The 21,374-nt window shown below is 39.4% G+C and overlaps 1 protein-coding gene across 1 annotated transcript; it reads left to right on the top strand.

The window, feature by feature from the left end:
- The first annotated feature begins 6,479 nt into the window (after positions 1-6,479).
- On the top strand, positions 6,480-20,422 carry LOC133559426 (rhotekin-2-like). The gene is made up of 12 exons (XM_061911168.1): positions 6,480-6,704; positions 8,982-9,172; positions 9,424-9,470; positions 9,570-9,623; positions 9,683-9,800; positions 10,816-11,016; positions 11,361-11,455; positions 13,471-13,577; positions 13,709-13,840; positions 15,908-16,076; positions 16,332-16,439; positions 17,108-20,422. Exons 1-12 carry the CDS (start codon positions 6,558-6,560, stop codon positions 17,743-17,745), a joined length of 2,007 nt encoding a protein of 668 aa, XP_061767152.1. The 5' UTR covers positions 6,480-6,557; the 3' UTR covers positions 17,746-20,422.
- The last annotated feature ends 952 nt before the right edge of the window (positions 20,423-21,374 follow it).

Raw genomic sequence — 21,374 nt, 5'->3', positions numbered from 1 at the left:
ATCATTTTCAACCAATATTCAGTTGAATATGCTACAAAGACAACATATTTGGTGTTCAAACTGATAAAACATTTTTTTTTTTTGCAAATACCGTATTTCCTTGAATTGCCGCCGGAGCGCTAATTATTTTAAAACCTCTCCCCACTACGGCACTTACCAAAGGTATGCTGTTAAAATTTGAGTGTGATGTAAGCTTGGACCTTAAATCCTACTGAATAGCTCTTAATCTTCCCTTTTTGCGATTTCAAATTACCGGTATTGGAATCAGCCTCCTCCATTTTGAAAATGATGACAGGGGACGTGTCACTCGTGAGTCGTGACGTCACGAGTTTGACCAGGCGGTAATACTAAGCATGAGCAGATTATTTTGGGAAGCAAGTTTGACCCGGCAGTAATTCAAGGCAGGCGTATACTATATGCCCTGCGGCAATTCAAGGAAATAGGGTAATCATTAACTTTAGAATTTGATGCCAGCAACACGTGACAAAGAAGTTGGGAAAGGTGGCAATAAATACTGATAAAGTTGAGGGATGCTCATCAAACACTTATTTGGAACATCCCACAGGTGTACAGGCTAATTGGGAACAGGTGGGTGCCATGATTGGGTATAAAAACAGCTTCCCAAAAAATGCTCAGTCCTCCACAAGAAAGGATGGGGCGAGGTACACCCCTTTGTCCACAACTGCGTGAGCAAATAGTCAAATAGTTTAAGAACAACGTTTCTCAAAGTGCAATTGCAAAAAATTTAGGGATTTCAACATCTACGGTCCATAATGTCATCAAAAGGTTCAGAGAATCTGGAGAAATCACTCCACATAAGCGGCATGGCCGGAAATAAAGATTGAATGACCGTGACCTTCGATCCCTCAGACGGCACTGTATCAAAAACCGACGTCAATCTCTAAAGGATATCACCACATGGGCTCAGGAACACTTCAGAAAATGACTGACACTAAATACAGTTTGTCGCTACATCTGTAAGTGCAAGTTAAAGCTCTACTATGCAAAGCGAAAGCTATTTATCAACAACATTCAGAAACGCCGCCGGCTTCTCTGGGCCCGAGATCATCTAAGATGGACTGATGCGAAGTGGAAAAGTGTTCTGTGGTCTGACGAGTCCACATTTCAAATTGTTTTTGGAAACTGGACATTTGTGTCCTCGGGAACAAAGAGGAAAATAACTATCCGGATTGTTATAGGCGCAAAGTTCAAAAGGAAGCATCTGTGATGGTATTTTGGTGCATTAGTGCCCAAAGCATGAATAACTTACAGATTTGTGAAGAAACGATTAATGCTGAAAAGTACATACAGGTTTTGGAGCAACATATACTGCCATTCAAGCAACATTATCATGGACGCCTCTGCTTATTTCAGCAAGACAATGTCACATCACGTGTTACAACAGCGTGGCTTCATAGTAAAAGAGTGCGGGTACTGGACTGGCCTGCCTGTAGTCCAGACCTGGCTTTCATTGAAAATTTTGAAGCCTAAAATACGTCAACAGAGACCCTGGACTGTTGAACAACTTAAGCTGTATACATCAAGCAATGATGGGAAAGAATTCCATCTGAAAAACCTCAAAAATGTGTCTCCTCAGTTCCCAAACGTTTATTGAGTGTCGTTAAAAGAAAAGGTGATGTATACTAAAGTGGTGAACATGCCCTTTCCCAACTACTTTGGCATGTGTTACAGCCATGAAATTCTAAGTAAATTATTATTTGCAAAAAAAAATAAAGTTTGTGTTCGAACATCAAATATCTTGTCTTTGTAGTGCATTCAATTGATTATGGGTTGAACAGGATTTGCAAATCGTTGGATTCTGTTTATATTTACATCTAACACAATTTCCCAACTCATATGGAAACAGGATTTGTGTGTTCTTCAAACAATTAAAATCAAATCACATCTTGTGTGAACCACGCACTTACAACAGGTGGTGCTGCTCACTCAATTTGAGGTTGCAAAGCCTCTTGTCTTGTCTCTGTTTTCCCAGCTAACCACTAAGGCAGTGGTTCTCAACCTTTTTTCCAGTGATGCACCCCCTCTGAACATTTTTTTAATTCAAGTACCCTCTAATCAGAGCAAAGCATTTTTGGTTGAAAAAAAGAGATGAAGAAGTAAAATACAGCACTATGTCATCCGTTGCTGATTTATTAAATTGTATAACAGTGTAAAATAGTGCTCATTTGTAGTGGTCTTTCTTGAACTATTTGGAAAAAAGATATAAAAATAACTACAAACTTGTTTAAAAATAAACAAGTGATTCAACTATAAATAAAGATTTTTACACATAGAAGTAATCATCAACTTAAAGTGCCCTCTTTGGGGATTCTAATAGAGATCCATCTGGATTCATGAACTTGATTCTAAACATTTCTTCACAAAAAAAGAAATATTTAACATCATTATTTATGGAACATGTCCACAAAAAATCTTGCTGTCAACACTGAATATTGCATTGTTGCATTTCTTTTCACAGTTTATGAACGTCCATTCATATTTTGTTGAAGTATTGTTTAATAAATACATTTATAAAGGATTTTTGAATTGTTGCTATTAGAATATTTTAAAAAAATCTCACGTACACCCTGGCATACCTTCAAGTACCCCCAGGAGTACGCGTACCACCATTTGAGAACCACTGCACTAAGGCATAACAACATAACACGGAGGAATCAATAAATAACATTCCATGATGACTGAGGAGATGATAAAATAAATGTGTTAACTTGCATGTTGAAATTGTTCCCCGTCGTTTCTGTCGGCCATTTTTACTCCCCACCAAGCTTTTTGTTATTTTTGGCAGGCACCATGTGCAAATAACAGTGCTCTGAAGGTCTTAAATTGACGCAGCAGCACCACCTGTCGTTCTAAAGTGTGAATTACGGCTGCTCTGAAGGCAACGCTTCAATATTACTGCCAAAAGTTTGAATTTAAGGAAAAATGTTTTTAAATTTGCAAATCAATCTTTTACTTGTAGAGAAGTATTTTTTTGTGTGGAATTTTGGCAGAATTTTCTGTCAGTAACTAATCATCCACCAAAACATAGTTTCGACCATGAATTTCTACTATGAATTGATTAACGTGGACCCCGACTTAAACAAGTTGAAAAACTTATTCGGGTGTTACCATTTAGCGGTCAATTGTACGGAATATGTACTGTACTGTGCAATCTACTAATAAAAGTATCAATCAATCAATCAATTCGATAGCATGCATCTGTTTTTATTCAATACATCAAAGCCTGTACGTTGGAGTTTAACCCGGTGGACGAAAGGGTAGCCTCCCTCCGCCTTCGGGTGGGGGGACGGGTCCTGACTGTTGTTTGTGCTTATGCACCAAACAGCAGTTCAGAGTACCCACCCTTTTTGGGAACGCTCGAGGGAGTACTGGAAAGTGCTCCCCCGGGTGATTCCCTTGTCCTACTGGGAGACTTCAACGCTCACGTTGGCAACGACAGTGAAACCTGGAGAGGCGTGATTGGGAAGAATGGCCGCCCGGATCTGAACCCGAGTGGTGTTTTGTTATTGGACTTTTGTGCTCGTCACAGTTTGTCCATAACAAACACCATGTTCAAACATAAGGGTGTCCATATGTGCACTTGGCACCAGGACACCCTAGGCTGCGGTTCCATGATCGACTTTGTAGTCGTGTCATCGGATTTGCGGCCTCATGTTATGGACACTCGGGTGAAGAGAGGGGCGGAGCTTTCCACCGATCACCACCTGGTGGTGAGTTGGCTGCGATGGTGGGGGAGGATGCCGGACAGACCTGGGAGGCCCAAACGCATTGTGAGGGTCTGCTGGGAACGTCTGGCAGAGTCTCCTGTCAGAAAAAGTTTCAATTCCCACCTCCGGAAGAACTTTGAACATGTCACGAGGGAGGTGCTGGACATTGAGTCCGAGTGGACCATGTTCCGCACCTCTATTGTCGAGGCGGCAGATCGGAGCTGTGGCTGCAAGGTAGTTGGTGCCTGTCGGGGCGGCAATCCTAAAACCCCTTGGTGGACACCAGCGGTGAGGGATGCCGTCAAGCTGAAGAAGGAGACCTATCGGGTCCTTTTGGCTCATAGGACTCCGGAGGCAGTGGACAGGTACCGACAGGCCAAGCGGTGTGCAGCTTCAGCGGTCGCGGAGGCAAAAACTCGGACATGGGAAGAGTTCGGGGAAGCCATGGAAAACGACTTCCGGACGGCTTCGAAGCGATTCTGGACCACCGTCCGCCGCCTCAGGAAGGGGAAGCAGTGCACTATCAACACCGTGTATGGTGCGGATGGTGTTCTGCTGACCTCGACTGCGGATGTTGTGGATAGGTGGAAGGAATACTTCGAAGACCTCCTCAATCCCACCAACACGTCTTCCTATGAGGAAGCAGTGCCTGGGGAATCTGTGGTGGACTCTCCTATTTCTGGGGCTGAGGTCGCTGAGGTAGTTAAAAAGCTCCTCGGTGGCAAGGCCCCAGGGGTGGACGAGATCCGCCCGGAGTTCCTTAAGGCTCTGGATGCTGTGGGGCTGTCTTGGTTGACAAGACTTTGCAGCATCGCGTGGACATCGGGGGCGGTACCTCTGGATTGGCAGACCGGGGTGGTGGTTCCTCTCTTTAAGAAGGGGGACCGGAGGGTGTGTTCCAACTATCGTGGGATCACACTCCTCAGCCTTCCCGGTAAGGTTTATTCAGGTGTACTGGAGAGGAGGCTACGTCGGATAGTCGAACCTCGGATTCAGGAGGAACAGTGTGGTTTTCGTCCTGGTCGTGGAACTGTGGACCAGCTCTATACTCTCGGCAGGGTTCTTGAGGGTGCATGGGAGTTTGCCCAACCAGTCTACATGTGCTTTGTGGACTTGGAGAAGGCATTCGACCGTGTCCCTCGGGAAGTCCTGTGGGGAGTGCTCAGAGAGTATGGGGTATCGGACTGTCTTATTGTGGCGGTCCATTCCCTGTACGATCAGTGCCAGAGCTTGGTCCGCATTGCCGGCAGTAAGTCGAACACATTTCCAGTGAGGGTTGGACTCCGCCAAGGCTGTCCTTTGTCACCCATTCTGTTCATAACTTTTATGGACAGAATTTCTAGGCACAGTCAAGGCGTTGAGGGGTTCCGGTTTGGTAACCGCAGGATTAGGTCTCTGCTTTTTGCAGATGATGTGGTCCTGATGGCTTCATCTGACCGGGATCTTCAGCTCTCGCTGGATCGGTTCGCAGCCGAGTGTGAAGCGACCGGAATGAGAATCAGCACCTCCAAGTCCGAGTCCATGGTTCTCGCCCGGAAAAGGGTGGAGTGCCATCTCCGGGTTGGGGAGGAGACCCTGCCCCAAGTGGAGGAGTTCAAGTACCTAGGAGTCTTGTTCACGAGTGAGGGAAGAGTGGATCGTGAGATCGACAGGCGGATCGGTGCGGCGTCTTCAGTAATGCGGACGTTGTACCGATCCGTTGTGGTGAAGAAGGAGCTGAGCCGGAAGGCAAAGCTCTCAATTTACCGGTCGATCTACGTTCCCATCCTCACCTATGGTCATGAGCTTTGGGTCATGACCGAAAGGATAAGATCACGGGTACAAGCGGCCGAAATGTGTTTCCTCCGCCGTGTGGCGGGGCTCTCCCTTAGAGATAGGGTGAGAAGCTCTGCCATCCGGGAGGAACTCAAAGTAAAGCCGCTGCTCCTTCACATCGAGAGGAGCCAGATGAGGTGGTTCGGGCATCTGGTCAGGATGCCACCCGAACGCCTCCCTAGGGAGGTGTTTAGGGCACGTCCAACCGGTAGGAGGCCACGGGGAAGACCCAGGACACGTTGGGAAGACTATGTCTCCCGGCTGGCCTGGGAACGCCTCGGGATCCCCCGGGAAGAGCTAGACGAAGTGGCTGGGGAGAGGGAAGTCTGGGTTTCCCTGCTTAGGCTGTTGCCCCCGCGACCCGACCTCGGATAAGCGGAAGATGATGGATGGATTTGATTAAAAATATATATTTATGATAGCAATTGTTCCAAAAACATTATTATATACAACAATGTATATTTACGTCCAAATGTGTCATTTAAAAAAAATCTCAAATAAGAAAAAAATTACAAAAAAAGAAAAATACACTTACGCCTGTTTTATTTGGCACTTTGACGTCACGACGTAAAACCAGCCCCAATTAAAAACGCTTGGTTATGTGACTTGTACGTACCGGCATAGGGGCGGATTGTGTTGTTTGTCGTCAATGTTATGAACTGATCATTTGAAGCAGTCTCAGTTGGTAACATTAGATGCTAATACTTTTAACTAAGATCGAAATATTTTCCAAACACTATTAGGTCGAGTTTTAAGTTGGCTTCTGTTTAATTTTATTTGTCGGGATGACTGCAGTGATTTTATAGTGGAACCTACAAAATATCACAATGGATAATTGAAAACCTAAATGTGTTTTACTCAAGTAACGGTAAGAAACACAGCAGTTATTTTTTTTTAAGTTGTAATGAAACGCCTCTTTGGTTAGAACCTTGTTGACACTTCGGGTGACCAGGTAACGTTCATCGAGCGCTCCTAACCATTTGAAGTGGTCGTCGCCGGAATGCGCTTCGGCGAATGAAAAACAACATGGCGGACCAGCGGGACGTTCAAAATTCTAAACGAAACGCGAACTCCAGCCTTTTAATGTCGGGTAGTTCAGCGGTGGCCATGGAGATTAAACGGAAGAAAATACGACAGAGTGCCTTATTCCAGCACACAGAGGTAAGGATAGGTGTTTTTACTTTCCCGTCGTGTTGCTGACAGCTTGGAGTGACGCCCAGTCCAAAGTTCAATGTAACAATGCAAATAATAGTTACGTCTGTGTTTAATTCTATTAAATGTTACGAATTCGGATTTATGATAACTAATCTACACTGCAAGCTAACGCCTGTAATTCAATAGGGCAACTATACCCACTTGTTACTCAGTTGTTTAAATTCAAACCTGTGTGCATTCAAAGTTGTCATTTTGCAAGATTACACACACACTGGTAATTGTCTATAAAAGCACACCAAATCATAAAAATAAATGTCCGGGGGATGTTCACATTTGGTTGTGACGGATTAAAATGACCAGCAGGTGCATTGAGTTACTACAAACCCCGTTTCCATATGAGTGGAGAAATTGTGTTAGATGTAAATATAAACAGAATACAATGATTTGCAAATCCTTTTCAATCCATATTCAATTGAATGCACTACAAAGACAAGATATTCGATTTTCAAACTCATAAACATTTCTTTTTTTTTTTGCAAATAATAATTAACTTACAATTTCATTGCTGCAACACGTGCCAAAGTAGTTGGGAAAGGACATGTTCACCACTGTGTTACATCACCTTTTCTTTTAACAACACTCAATAAAAGTTTGGGAACTGAAGAAAATAATTGTTGAAGCTTTGAAAGTGGAATTCTTTCCCATTCTTGTTTAATGTAGAGCTTCAGTCGTTTTACAGTCCAGGGTCTCCGCTGTAGTATTTTACGCTTCATAATGCGCCACACATTTTTGATGGAAGACAGGTCTGGACTGCAGGCGGGCCAGGAAAGTACCCGCACTCGCCACGCTATTTTAACACTTGTCTTGCTGAAATAAGGATGGGCGTCCATGATAACGTTGCGTGGATGACAACATATGTTGCTCCAAAACCTGTATGGACCATTCAGCATTAAAGGTGCCTTTACAGATGTGTAAGTTACCCATGCCTTGGGCACTAATACGCCCCCATACCATCACAGATGCTGGCTTTTGAACTTTGCGCCTATAACAATCCGGATGGTTATTTTCCTCTGTGTTCTGGAGGACACCACGTCCTCTGTTTCCAAATATAATTTGAAATGTGGACTCGTCAGACCACAGAACCTTTCCACTTTGCATCAGTCCATCTTTGGTGAGTTCCGGCCCAACCAAGCCGGCGGCGTTTCAGGATATTGTTGATGAATGGGTTTGGCTTTGAATAGTAGAGTTTTAACTTGCACTTACAGATGTAGCGATACAAACTGTAGTTACTGGCAGTGGTTTTATGAAGTGTTCCTGAGCCCAAGGGGATGATATCCTTTACACTCTGATGTCGTTTTTTGATTCAGTACTGCCTGAGGGATCAAAAGTCCGTAATATCATCTCTTACGTGCAGTGATTTCTCCAGATTCTCTGAATCTTTTGATGATTTTACGGACCGTAGATGGTAAAATCCCTAAATTCCTTTCAATAACTCGTTGAGAAATGTTGTTTTAAAACTGTTTGACAATTTGTTTACAAATTGTTGACCCTCGCCCCATCCTTGTTTGTGATTTACTCACAGTAGCATTTCATGGAAGCTGCTTTTATACCCTATCATGGCACCCAACTGTTCCCAATTAGCCTGCACACCTGTGGGATGTTCCATATAAGTGTTTGATGAGCATTTCTCAACTTTATTAGTATTTATTGCCACCTTTCCCAACTTCTTTGTCATGTGTTGCTGGTATCAAATTCTAAAGTTAATGATTATTTGCAAAAAAAAAAGTTTATCAGTTTGAACTTTAAATATGTTGTCTTTGTAGCATATTCAACTGAATATGGGTTGAAAATGATTTGCAAATCATTGTATTCCGTTTATATTTACATCTAACACAATTTCCCAACTCATATGGAAACGGGTTTTGTAGTATGGACAATAATGACCACTTTTAGAAACCCCAGAACCAATTGTATATGCACTAATTTCAGTCATAGTGCAAAATTCATATCTGACGGGACATTTATTTATAAGACTACACTACATGCATTTATAAGACTTCAACTTACCTTTGTTGTCATTCAAACTGTTGCAAACTTCCCAGTGTTAAAATGGAACTAAACAAATAAATACAAGCATTTTGGACATGCAACTACTTATACGCCTTTCAGCACTCTTCGCAACTAAACAACGCAAATCAACACAGGTATAAGTTATTGAAGATTTGAATAGTTTTGCATAAGTGAAAGAGAGACTTCAGTCATTGTAATCCGTCTTGTTGCAAGAACGCCAAAATTCAAGACAAGCTGGACTTTGAGGTGCGGATGCGAGACGGCGCCTATAAGCTGCTGATGGCTTCCAGCAAGAGAGAGCAGATCCTCAACGCCTCTAAGAACCTGCTTACCTGCAACGCCAGGATCAAGGCGTACATTGGTCAGATGGAGAAGGAGCAGCATCTGCATCATATGAGAGAGAGGTAAGTAAATATAATGGTTTACAATTCCTGCAAATACACATTAGTACATCCTTATTCCCCATAAGAGACCAGTGACCTAGATGAAGATGTGTCGACAGTATCTATTGTTGGCTAAAGCTGTATATTGCTGGAACCCATAAATGATTATATTATACATACTTGGATGTTGTCAACCGCTTCTTTAATGACTAAGTGTTATTTCATTACAATAAAGCAGTTATCATACTATGACACTTAAAATGACATTGCAGGCTTTCAGAGGAGCGCGTGCCTTGTCGAGCAACAATCGCTCTGTCTGGTGAGTCAAAAAAGTCAAGAACAGAAAAAAATAAATCTTGAAATCAACTATAAATGTGTAGCGTTTGTATTTGGTAAAATTTACTTTTCTCTGTTGCAGGTATTCGTATTCCATTAATGTGGAAGGATCAGGATCACTTTAACAACAGAGGAAGTGAGTTTTTCGTCGTTCTGCTTCCATTCGTACATCGACACCGTGTTCATATTTTTTAGGTTCGCGGCGAGTGGCTCTGTTCTGTCTGATGAAGATGGGCTCTCAGGTGTTTGACACCAAGATCATAATAGTGGACAGATCCATCACTGACGTCTGCTTTGAGGAAGTCACCATCTTGTAAGTACTTCATGAGATTAACATTTTTTGTAAGTTATTGTCAAAAATATAATACATCCTTTATTTTGTCTTTTTACCATCATGAACTTTTGCGAGCTAGTTAAGTTTTTTTGTCCGCCACTCACTTGCCTTTAAATTGTGCACGTATTGTTTTAAAAATACAGTCCTCCCTTGCAACACTGCACTTTGACGTTAAGCATTTTCAAACATAAAAAAGGCCAAAGGCACTAAAAATATCTACCCTCAGCAATATTGGCCACAATATGAGACCAAACCAATCAGAGTGCACTTACTCAGCCTCCGGCAGCATTACTATATTGAATTATAAGAGTGGAAATTTGACTATGTGGGGGTTATTTCATGTCTAGAGGGATCTCCTAATGTTAGAACACATATTTAGAATTTCTTTAAAAAACAATTTATGCTTTAATTATGACAATATTTGAGTTTTTACTTTAGTGAGGACTGGAACCAATTAACAACAGTAAAGAAGGGTTTATTATATAGCTATTTTTCCTATACTAAACCAAATTCCTACTATTGTACTATCAATTTATTTTCATTTCCTGTTAAATACAACATTTGCCATTCTTTTTTGCAGTAAAAAGGTGTTAAGTAATTTTATTGGTTGTAATTTTTTTTATTTCAATATAAAAATTGTTGTTCTTATTTTACAATGTAGTATGTATGTCTTTTTGATAATTTGATAATCATATATTTAAAAAAACAATATACTGAAATAAAGCAATGTGTTAAGAAAAAATACAAAACTTGCAATTTTTGCAAGAAAGGCTCAGATTTTGCAAAAAATTATACGTTAAAAAAATGATAAACATCTTTTAAGTAAAAAAATACCAAATTCATGATTGTTTCATATTTTTTGCATTAGGAGAGGTTGTAGTAGAGTATTCACGAATGCCTTTTAACACATTAAAAAATTAATTTTATGTAAAATTAATAAACTAAAATATGGTTTATTTTTTAAATTGATCCTAACTGTTCTTCTCTATGATAGCAACGATGCAGTACCTCAGTTTGAGCTGAGGGTGGAGCTGTGGAGCTGTGCCGTTGACGAGGAGCTGACTTTAGTAAACACTCCGAGAAAGCTGGCCAAAAAGCTCCGGAACTCTTTTGGGAAGACAGCCGGCAAGAAGCTCTGCCCCCTGCTGGACAGTCCCGACCCTGACACTTTCCTACAATACAACCCAGTGCCTGCGTATGTTGGATTGTTTTACCTTATATTGTGTTGCGTGAAACCCACTTTAGCAGTGTGCTGGGAGCTAAACATGACAATGAGTCGCCAGTTGAACAATTTGTGTATTGTGATGCCTGCTCGCTCAACAAGTTTTTAAACAAAAGACGGCAACAGGAGACTTAAAATATGCTTTAACATATGTTTGGTGTTATGAGACGAGGATTTGACAAAAAGCAAACAAGGGGAGGTGCTATCTGTGATGCCTCTTCATTACTCTTTAACGTATACTTGTATACATACGTACATATGTGGCTGTTGTGATGCATTATTCAGCTAAACTCTGTATTATATGTGTGGTGTTCCAGAGGAGCTAAGTACAACCTACTGGCCTACTCCACCATGCGACTGCCTGAGGCTGAAAGCAGCTTTCAATCCATCTCGCTCGTTGTGCTGCTAAATGGTAAGAAAACAGAAATATACCCTGTCATGAAATGTTTATAAGGTCTTACTTTCTACTGTTGAGGCTTTGGGATGTCAACCAAATGCATATGTGGTTTTACACCAACATTCCATGCTTATCTTGATGGAAAAGAGTAAACTGAAGGATTTCGTAAACAAGTCAGGCAGTGAAAGCATTGTTGTTATGAAGTGATGGTACAACATAGCACAAGCATGATAAAACTGACCCAGTCTTTCTATCGACTGACATGAGATTATAAATGCCATTTTCCCCAAAAAGTTATAAGACAAAATCAAAATGTGTGTGTGAGTGAGGGAAAGAAAAAGCTCTGACTCATTTAGGAAAAAGCTGTTTGGCGCCACCTGTTGGTCTGCTTGTATTGATTTGTAGGCCTTGAATATAAGACAATCCCTCTTTTTCAAGATCCGCATTTTTTTTAGACAAAAAAGGACTGAACACTAATGTGTATGACTGACAAGAATAAAAGCGCTGACTGGCTTGTGGAGAACATGTTTGGCATCACCTGTATGTCTGCATGTGCAAATATGGAGACCTTATATATAACACAGGACGTTCTTTTTAAAAAAACAATGCATTTTTAAAGACAAAAAAAGACTGATCATCAGTGTGTGTGTGAGTGACGGGAAGAAAAGCTCTGACTGCTTTGGAGAAGTCGTTTGGCACCACGTGCAAATCGTAGATCTTGAATTTGAGACATGTCTTTTTTAACAGCCACATTTCTAAAGCAAAAAAAAAAAAAAAAAGACGGGTAATCTGTGCGTGTGAGTGACTCCAAAAAAAGCTCTGACTGTTTTGGAGAGAAGTTGCTTGTCTGAATGTGTAAATCTGTAGACCGTGAATATTGATATTAGGTATTCTTTAAAAGCATAATATTTTATAGCGAAAAAAAGACTGGTCACTTGTTTGTGTGATTAACAAAAAGAAAAGCTCAAACTGGCTTGGAGAGAAGTTGTTTTGCACCACAAGTTTGTCTGCATGCCCTCAAATCTAAGACAGCACATTTTTTGCAAAATCAGCATTTTCAAACAGCTAAAACATACTGGTCATCACTGTGCGTGAGTGACTGGAAGAAAAGCTCTGACAGGCTTGGAGATAAGTTGTTTACCACCGCCTGTTGGTCTGCATGTGCATATCAGTACACCTGTAATATAAGACATCACATTTTTGTGAAATCCGCATTTTTAAAGACAAAAAAAGACTAATCACCAATGCGTGTAAGTGACTGGAAGAAAAACTCGGACTGGCTGGGGGGGGCTTGTTTGTCACCACCTGTTGGTCTGCATGTGCAAATCTGTGGACCTTGAATATAAGACACCACGTCTTTTTTAAAAGTAAAAAAAAAGACGGGTATTCAGTGTGTGAGTGACAGGAAGAAAATTCTGACTGGCTCGGGAAGGAACTTTTGGCACCACCCATTGGTCTGTATGCGCAAATCTGTAGACTGTGATGTTGACATTGGGTATTTTTTTTAAAGACTGGTCACTAGTTTGTGTGATTGACGAGAAGTTAAGCTCTACTGGCTTGGAGAGAAGTTGTGTGGCACCACAAGTTTGTCCGCATGTGAAAATCTGTAGTCCTTGAATAAAAGACACTTCCAAAAAGATTAGACATAGGTGTGTTTAAATTACGGGGAGAAAAGCTTGAACACAAGACACCCAGTGTTTTTTAGAGACCTACATTTAAAGACATTATAAAGACTGATCACTTAATTGTGTGTGACAGGAAAAAAATTGGCTTGCAAAAAAATTGCTGGGCGTCACTTTTTGTTTTACATTTATAAATCTGTAGACATCAAATATAACACTGACCATTTAGTTTCTGGTCTTTCAAGACCAGCTTCTTTTTAGAATAAAGACAAAAAAGCCTGAAATCCTGGCTTATACAGAGATCTTTCCAGGTAAAAATATTGTCTTACATTCAGATCTTTGTGCTGTCTTGGATCTACATTATGTTGTTTCATCTGCATTTCACCACCATTTTTCCATCACTTTCAGCTGATTGGTCGTCCTGGCTTCCACTTTACGGCAATCTGTGTTGCCGCTTGGTGGCCCAGCCTGCATGTATGACGCAGCGTGTCATGGCAGGCTATCTCAATCAGAAGGTAACGTCACCTGTTGTAGACGTTGCTGCTTCTTCTTCTTCTTTAATCCCTAAAATCTAACAAGTCTTTTCTATCCTATCCTATCCTATCCTATCCTATCCTATCCTAACAGTCTGTGTTTGTGTGCCCAGCAAAGCGTTGAGGGCCTCCAGCGCTGCTGCAGACTCTACTGCGTGTTGAGCGCCGCCTCCTTGTCATGCTACTTCAGCCCAGAGGAGATTGAAGCTAAACTGCAGCCCACACTTAGCCTGGCAGTCAACAAGGTGAGAAGATGACTTTAGTGTAGTGTAATGTGGTGTATTGTAATGTAGTGTAATGTGTTGTGTATTGTGATGTAGTGTATTGTAATGTAGTGTAGTGTGATGTGGTGTAGTGTATTGTGATGTTGTGTAATTAGTGTAATGTAATGTGTAGTGTAATGTGGCGTAGTGTAATGTAGCATAGTTTAATGTAGTGTAATGTTGTTTAGGGTAATGTGGTGTAGTGTATTGTGATGTAGTGTATTGTAATGTGGTGTAGTGTATTGTGATGTTGTGTAATGTAGCGTATTGTGATGTAGTGTAATGTGAAGTGTGGTGTTATGTAGTGTAGGCTAATCTGGTGTAGTGTATTGTAATGTGTTGTAGTGTAGTGTAATGTAATGTAGTGTATTGTATTGTATTGTGATGTAATGAAGTGTGGTGTAATGTAATTTTGTGTAATGTAGTGTTGTTTAATGTGTAGTAGTGTATTGTAGTGTTGTGTAATGTGGTGTATTGTAGTGTTATGTGATGTAGTGCAATGTAATGTGTAGTGTAATGCAGTGTAGTGCAATGTAATGTTGTAGTGCAATGTAATGTAGCATAGTGTAGTCGGTCACCTTCACTTTGGACACGCTGCTTTTCATTTCATGCTCACTTGAGCTTGTTGATTAAAATGACAAAGCCACATTTAAAGCAGTGTGATGGGGAAAAAACACCTAATTTAATTAGAGATTAATAGGAAGTGTTCTAAATTGATTACTTTGTGTTGCTTCAAGGACTTGCACCTGATTACTATTTTCACTTAACTCTGCCATGCCTTTTTTACGCATTCCTTTAAAGTTAACAAGGTATACAGTTATTCCTCTATGACAGCATTATAAATGACATCCGCATATCTTCACTTTTTATGAAAAAATTCTATATTTTTTCTTCCATTCTGCCATTTCTTTATTGTAAAAGTTTGACTTTCGATGGACTTTATTTTGTAAAACTAAAACTATTTTTCCCTTCGAATAACAATTTTACCTTTTGATATTTCCATTGTAAAAAAATTATTTAGAACTTTATACAGAAATATTCTGATTTTATTTTGTAAAATTACAACTTTTTTCTGCCAATACCATTTTATTCTTCATTTTGCCATTTTTCATGTACAATGCACCCTTTTTTCACAGAAATATCCTAACTTCATTTAGTAAGATTAGAGCTATTTTCCTACCAAAACGGTTTCTTCCCATTGCCAATTTCAACCTTTTTTTCAAAAAAACAACCCAACCTTTATTAAAATTACAACTTTTTTTCTGCCAATACCATTTTTTCTCAATTCGGTCAGTAGTTTTTTCATGTAAAAATTTTACCTTTTTGTTTTCCTGAAATATCCTGACTTTGTTTTGTAGAAATAATACTTTTTTTTCCCCCTCCCACTACCATTTTTCTCCATTCTGCTATTTTTCCTCTGGAAAACTTTTTCAGTAGAAATAATAGTTTTCCTTCCAAAGTTTCTTTTCCCCTCAAATATTTATATCTTTTTTACAGAAATATTCTAACCTTATTTGCAAAATTACAACTTTTTACCTCACGGCAAGGTTTTTTCTCTCTTGATAATTCAGGCCTTTTTCAAACAAATATCCTGAATTTACGCTGTATTTTAAAAAAAAAATCATATTACTGCCTTTATGTTTTTTTTAACAGAAATAGCCAGACTTAACATTTTAAAATTAAAAGTAAGATTTTTTTTTTTATAATTTAGGCCTTTTTTTAATAAATTTCCTGAATTTACTCTGTGAGAAATGTTACCTTATTACTTCCATTTTATGTATTAAAAAAAGATAATTAAAACCTCCCCCGCCCCGAATACCCTGTTCTCCATTTTTTCTTGTGAAAAATACATATATTTTTTTTCCAGACATAATCTGACTTTTACAACTTTTTTGGTTCCAATCTTATATTTTTAATAATTAAAATTATAAATAATTTTTGGGGAAATCATGACCAGAATTTTACAACTGTGAAATACATTTTTTTTTTTGTCTACTATACTTACTTGAAAATCTTGAGGATTGCGTGAATTTTCCTGGGTTTCTGCAGGACACTCGAATCCAACTGATGGAGAAGGAGTCAGCGGGCAGGAGGAGCATAAGTCTGTCCATCATCAATTGTTACTCAGAGGGAACTCACACTGTGGTCTTCACAGCTGACACTGAAGAGGAGCTTTATGAATGGCAGGAGGCCCTCCAGCAGCACCTTTACGATCAAAGTGAGTTTCTCAAATGGTGTTTTTGTATAGAGGAAACTTTACTGTCTTAAATGACTTAGTAATTACTGTTTAAAAATGTAAATGTAATCGTAAATTAAACATTAGAATCATCAGAGGGGAAGCAAAAACGGAAACCACTGTTATCTGCTGGATGTGAGGGGTATTGCTTCCTTAATGCAGGTAGCAAAGTGTGGCCATGTCAGGAACAAAAACCCATATTCTATAAATTAATTTCTGCTGTGTGTTGCCCACCAGGTGAGTGGCTGCACTGCTGCAAACAGCTTATGAAAATAGAGGTTGCGTCGCCATGGAAACCCTCGCTCTTCCTCAACAAGGAAGCGGACTGTGTTTACAACGAGCTGAGTGAGTACATGGAAAGTGAGATTGAATTAAGCAGAGGAGGAACATTCAATGGAGATTTGACCATTGTTGATTCATAGAAAGTACTAGAAGACCTCTAGTAAGTTGTACAGTGCATCATATCTTTTAAATTCAATGAGGGATTTGTGTCACATGAGTCGCTTCCATCTTTTGTTTTGACATTTTTGGAATTCTAATATGACTTAGCTATTGTTAATTTATTGATATTCATCCAGAAATTATTATTTAAAATGTTTTTTGTATTTGTCACATACAGTAAATCTGTCATTTGACCAACAACAATATTAAACATTGTTAACATCATCAATTTTGATATTATTTTTTTAAAGTGTAAAATAATGAACTTTATTCATACTATTAAAAAAAAATATTCATATATCCATCAGCCTATCATTAATATTTTTATGCAATTTTCGACTGTTATTACTGTTGCTATTTTTGTATTATTACATGTTGTACTGAATTTTAATCTTTTGTGATTGTGTGATGTTTTTTGCCTGGACCCCAGGAAGAATAGTCTCCACTGCGGTGTAGTCTAATGGGGATCCTTAATAAACTAAACGAAACTAAACTAAACTGCATTATTAAAATCATTATGATGTAAATATTAAAAGTGTATATCCGACATAAAAGTGAGTGTTTGTATGCAGGTATAAATTCTCCCGGGAGGTTTGAGGGCATCACAGACATCATCCACAACAGAATTGAGAAGACAGAAGGACGCTTCCTGATTGGCCAGGAAGAGCAGACGCAGGCTGCTGATTGGTCCACTCTGTTTGATGGCTGCCACTCAATGGTGGTGCAGAAGAGGAATGGTCCATCACTATGTCAAACCTCCACCCCTTTCTCTAGCCCTAAGGCCACCTCCAGCTCCGCCCCCAATAGCGGAAAGAAGCGTCGTGCCCCGCCCCCTCCCACGAGTCACGCCCCTCCTCCTTCTCGCCCTGACAGACCCCCTTGTCCTCCTTTCTCCCACCGGGAGAAGGAGAACCCCATCACGCTGCGCCCCAAGACCAAAACGGGCCGACCGTCCTTGGACGCCAAGTTCTCCGCCATCATCCAGCAGCTCCAGCGGAACAACTACGGGGGCGCGCCGGCGCTCGGCCGCAAGAATGCTCCGTTGGGCGTTCTGGAAGACCGTGGCAAGGCTCCGCCCCATCACCTGAGCCAACGGGACTCAGGTGAACGTGGCTTTGAAAGAGGCGGTCATGTTGGCGGTCCAACTGATGCAAGCAGGAGCCGAGTAAGGAAGTCTTTCAGGGACAGAATGAACCTTAAAGCTGCATAAAAATTACTTTTATTACTGCCTACAACCTTTTATACGTGTAGTACGGCGTATGTTTACTACAGTCCGTACCTGTGTTACTTTGTACGTTTACTACAGTATCTATTACAACATACTACATTTCATACATGTACTACTGTGTACATGTAATAACTACTGTGTACTTTTACTACATATACATTTACTAGTGCGTACGTTTACTAGTTTGTACATGTATTACTGTGTCTTATATTTCATACATACTGCGTACGGTTACCACGGTTTTTACATTATTTACGTCATACTTTTATTATAGGTTATTCGTACTTCGAACCGCAATCAGTAAGTTTTGATCTTATTATTAAGAAACATCTTTTATACAGCAGAACCTCTAAAGTCAAACAGTGCTGAAACAGACCACGAATATCGTATGGCGTGAGACCTCTCGTAGAAGGATGAATTACTTTGATGTTAACAAGCGAAAGTGAGGCTGTTTATTCACAGCCTCACTTCTATTAATAACAATATAACAATTAGACTAGTAAAGTACACGTATATTTTTTTGGGGATATCTGGAGTGAGACCTCTCAGTTGAAATATTATTGTCTTTGTGTTTTAGCTTTTTCTTGGCGGACATTAGGCGACTTCATTGGCGACGTCGCCCAGTTCAAAACTTAAAAGCGAGTAACACTTTTACAGAAGATTCCCAAAAAACACATTGTACTCTTATCATATAGAAGATCCTTAAAACAGCAGAGCACTCCTGTCATAGAAAGTATCTTTGACCAAAGATTTTTTGAAAAAGCTCTTTAAAAACAGCAGAGCACTCCTGTCATGTAAAGGGGTTTTGACGAAAGATTCTTAACAACAGCACAGCACTCCTGCCATAGAAAGGATCTTTGACTCACGTTTTTGAAGAAAGATGCTCAAAAAAAGCAGAGCACTCTTGTCATATAGAGGATCTTTGACCAATGATTTTTGAAAAATATCTTTAAAAGCAGCAGGGCACTCCTGTTATATAGATGATCATTGACTCACGTTTTTGACAGAAGATCAATTAAAAAAGCAGATAATTTCTGGCGTATAGTGGATCTTTGGTTTGCATTTTTGACAGAACATTTTTAAAAACAGCGGCCTTCTGTAAAATTGAAGATCATTGATTCGCTTTTTTGACAAAATAAATTTGAAAACAAGAGCACTCCTGTCACATAAAGGATATTTAGAATAGAATAGAAAGTAATTCATTGATCCCTGGGGCGTATTTCCAGGAGAAGACCCATACAAACAGCAGAGCATTCCTGTCATATGGAGGATCTTTGACTTGTATTTTAACGTATCTTTAAAATCAGTAAAGCACTGTGGCATGTCAGGGATCTTTGATTTGCCTTTTTGCAGAGCGGTCCTGTCATATGGAAGATCTTTGACCAGCGTAAATGTTAAAAGGTATAACAAAGTGTTGCAATGACATTGTTGAGATACAAAATAAGAATAATAGTTAAAGTACAAGCCCTTAGAGTTCCTCCAAAACTGTTCAAATAATGTTTAATTGTTGTTTTCCTAAAGCATGTTAACATGATTCAAGATCGCCTGCACAGTTAAAGTTTTTAATGACGGCCAGTTTGACCCCGGAACAGATTATTTTTATATGCTTTATTTCCATGAGTTAAAAAGACAACAATTGGCTTTCAAAGTTCGGCTATATTTTTAAAGATTTATAGCAGTAAATTGTAAAAAAAAAACAAAAAACCCTCTTCACACTGTAGGTGATGTGTCCCTTAAAACAAGGTAGACAGAAAAATCCCACTAGCTTTTCATGTGAATCCATCATAAATATTGTATTGATTCATCAATCTCACTAAAATGGAGCAAAAAAAAAAAAAAGCAATCCAATTGGAATTGATCATCTCTATGAGCACTATTACTTTTATTTCCACTACTTTTACTGCTAATTCTTCACATTCTCACGACGTGTCCTACCTGATTGTTGTGTGCAGCCCATAAACTTCCCTCAATGACTAACATACAGTCATTGTATACTGTGCATATACAGTGGGGCAAAAAAGTATTTCGTCAGCCACCGATTGTGCAAATTCTCCCACTTAAAATGCGTGCGTGCAAGGATTGACTTTAAGCCTTCCAAGCACAGAAAGCAGACTGGAAGAGGGGGAGGAGGTGAGGCGGATTGCAATTGACTAGCAGCAATGTGTTGCAGAAAGATGCTCGCTGTGCTCTGTATGCATTAGAAATCCATTCAATGCATGTCAAAAAAACAAGACAAGGTCTGCCAAGGTCAGCGCTTGCAGCAAAGTGAAGAGAGCGAGAGAAAGAAAGCAGTTTATTGTTGTGATTGTAATCTTTTACGACTCGAATTGCTTACTTTAATTAGTTTTACTGTTTATGTGCAAAGACAAACTTTTATGTACTTCATTTTTTTTTTTTTTTAAAGATCTTTTGTCTTTTTATGGACTTTAGCACAAGAAAAAAAATAACACTTGGTTTCATCTAACTACTGTTTAGCATATTGATTATGTTGTCCGTTAATTAGTCTTCTGTTGTTTCTTGAGATGTGATCTTATTAATGGGATGGGAGAATGCCACTGAATGTTCTGAGCTTCTGTTTCCTTTCCTCTGTTGTATTAAAAGCAATAATGTTGTATAACTTTTCCTTTTAAGTCAGAATAAAAGTTAGCTTCTAAAAATATTTTTTTTGTTTTGTTGCAAATTCCAAAATGACAAGTTTTTCCTGGAGAATAAAGTTATAATTTTCCAAGAGAAAATATGAAATACATATTTATGGTGTTTCAGTGTGATCAAGACGAAAGACAATGAGAAAATTGAGGAGGCGAAAGAGAAGAAGAGAGAATGTGAAGATGGAGAAAGAGAAGGAAAGGAAAATGACAAGAAAAAGAAAAGGCAGGAGAAAGAAAATCAAAACAGAAAGGATTATAATAGTAAAAGGGGGAAAACAAAAGAAAATTCAGCAAACAGGCAGGCATCTGAGGGGCACCATGTGGACATGCTGCTAACTCATGCTCCAGAACTATTTCCTTTTTCATTAAATTTGGCTGATAGCTAAAGGCCTGATTTACTAAGATCCAAATACCTCACGCTAAATAGCCAGAGCAATCTGTAAAACAGCGTGTACAATTAGGTCGCATGTGTCTGTTTACAATTTTAAAGTGATGCAGAACACGTTATTTAAAAGAGGATTTTGCTTGTACTATTCAGGGTATGACCATGGAAAGACTCTTATATACTGCACATTTATGTTATCATGCTCTCCTACCTGTGGCTTTTTGCTATGTTTTCAAACATGCAGAAGAGATCTACCACTTTTTATGGGCATTTCACGAGCAGTCCTGCAATGCATCTACATTGACACCATTTTCATTTAATTTTTTTACCGCTGAAGGTGCATGGGGGAGAGGCTGCTCAATACTCAATGCATACTTCATCTAAGGAATATTTTAATGATATATTTTATGTGAAATAAATGAACATCATTATAAAAATACATTAATTGGGGAACTGCACTTCTTAAAATTTTTGCATATCGTTCACAATCATTATGAGGGACAAGACAATGGATGTTATTTTTTTATGCATTCTAAATACTAAATGAATGCGATCAAAAATCCGATTACAAACCCGTT

The sequence above is a fragment of the Nerophis ophidion genome, linkage group LG09 (genome assembly GCF_033978795.1).
Source record: "Nerophis ophidion isolate RoL-2023_Sa linkage group LG09, RoL_Noph_v1.0, whole genome shotgun sequence".
In the NCBI taxonomy this organism is placed as follows: domain Eukaryota; kingdom Metazoa; phylum Chordata; class Actinopteri; order Syngnathiformes; family Syngnathidae; genus Nerophis; species Nerophis ophidion.
This window is presented reverse-complemented; position numbering and strand designations above follow the sequence as displayed.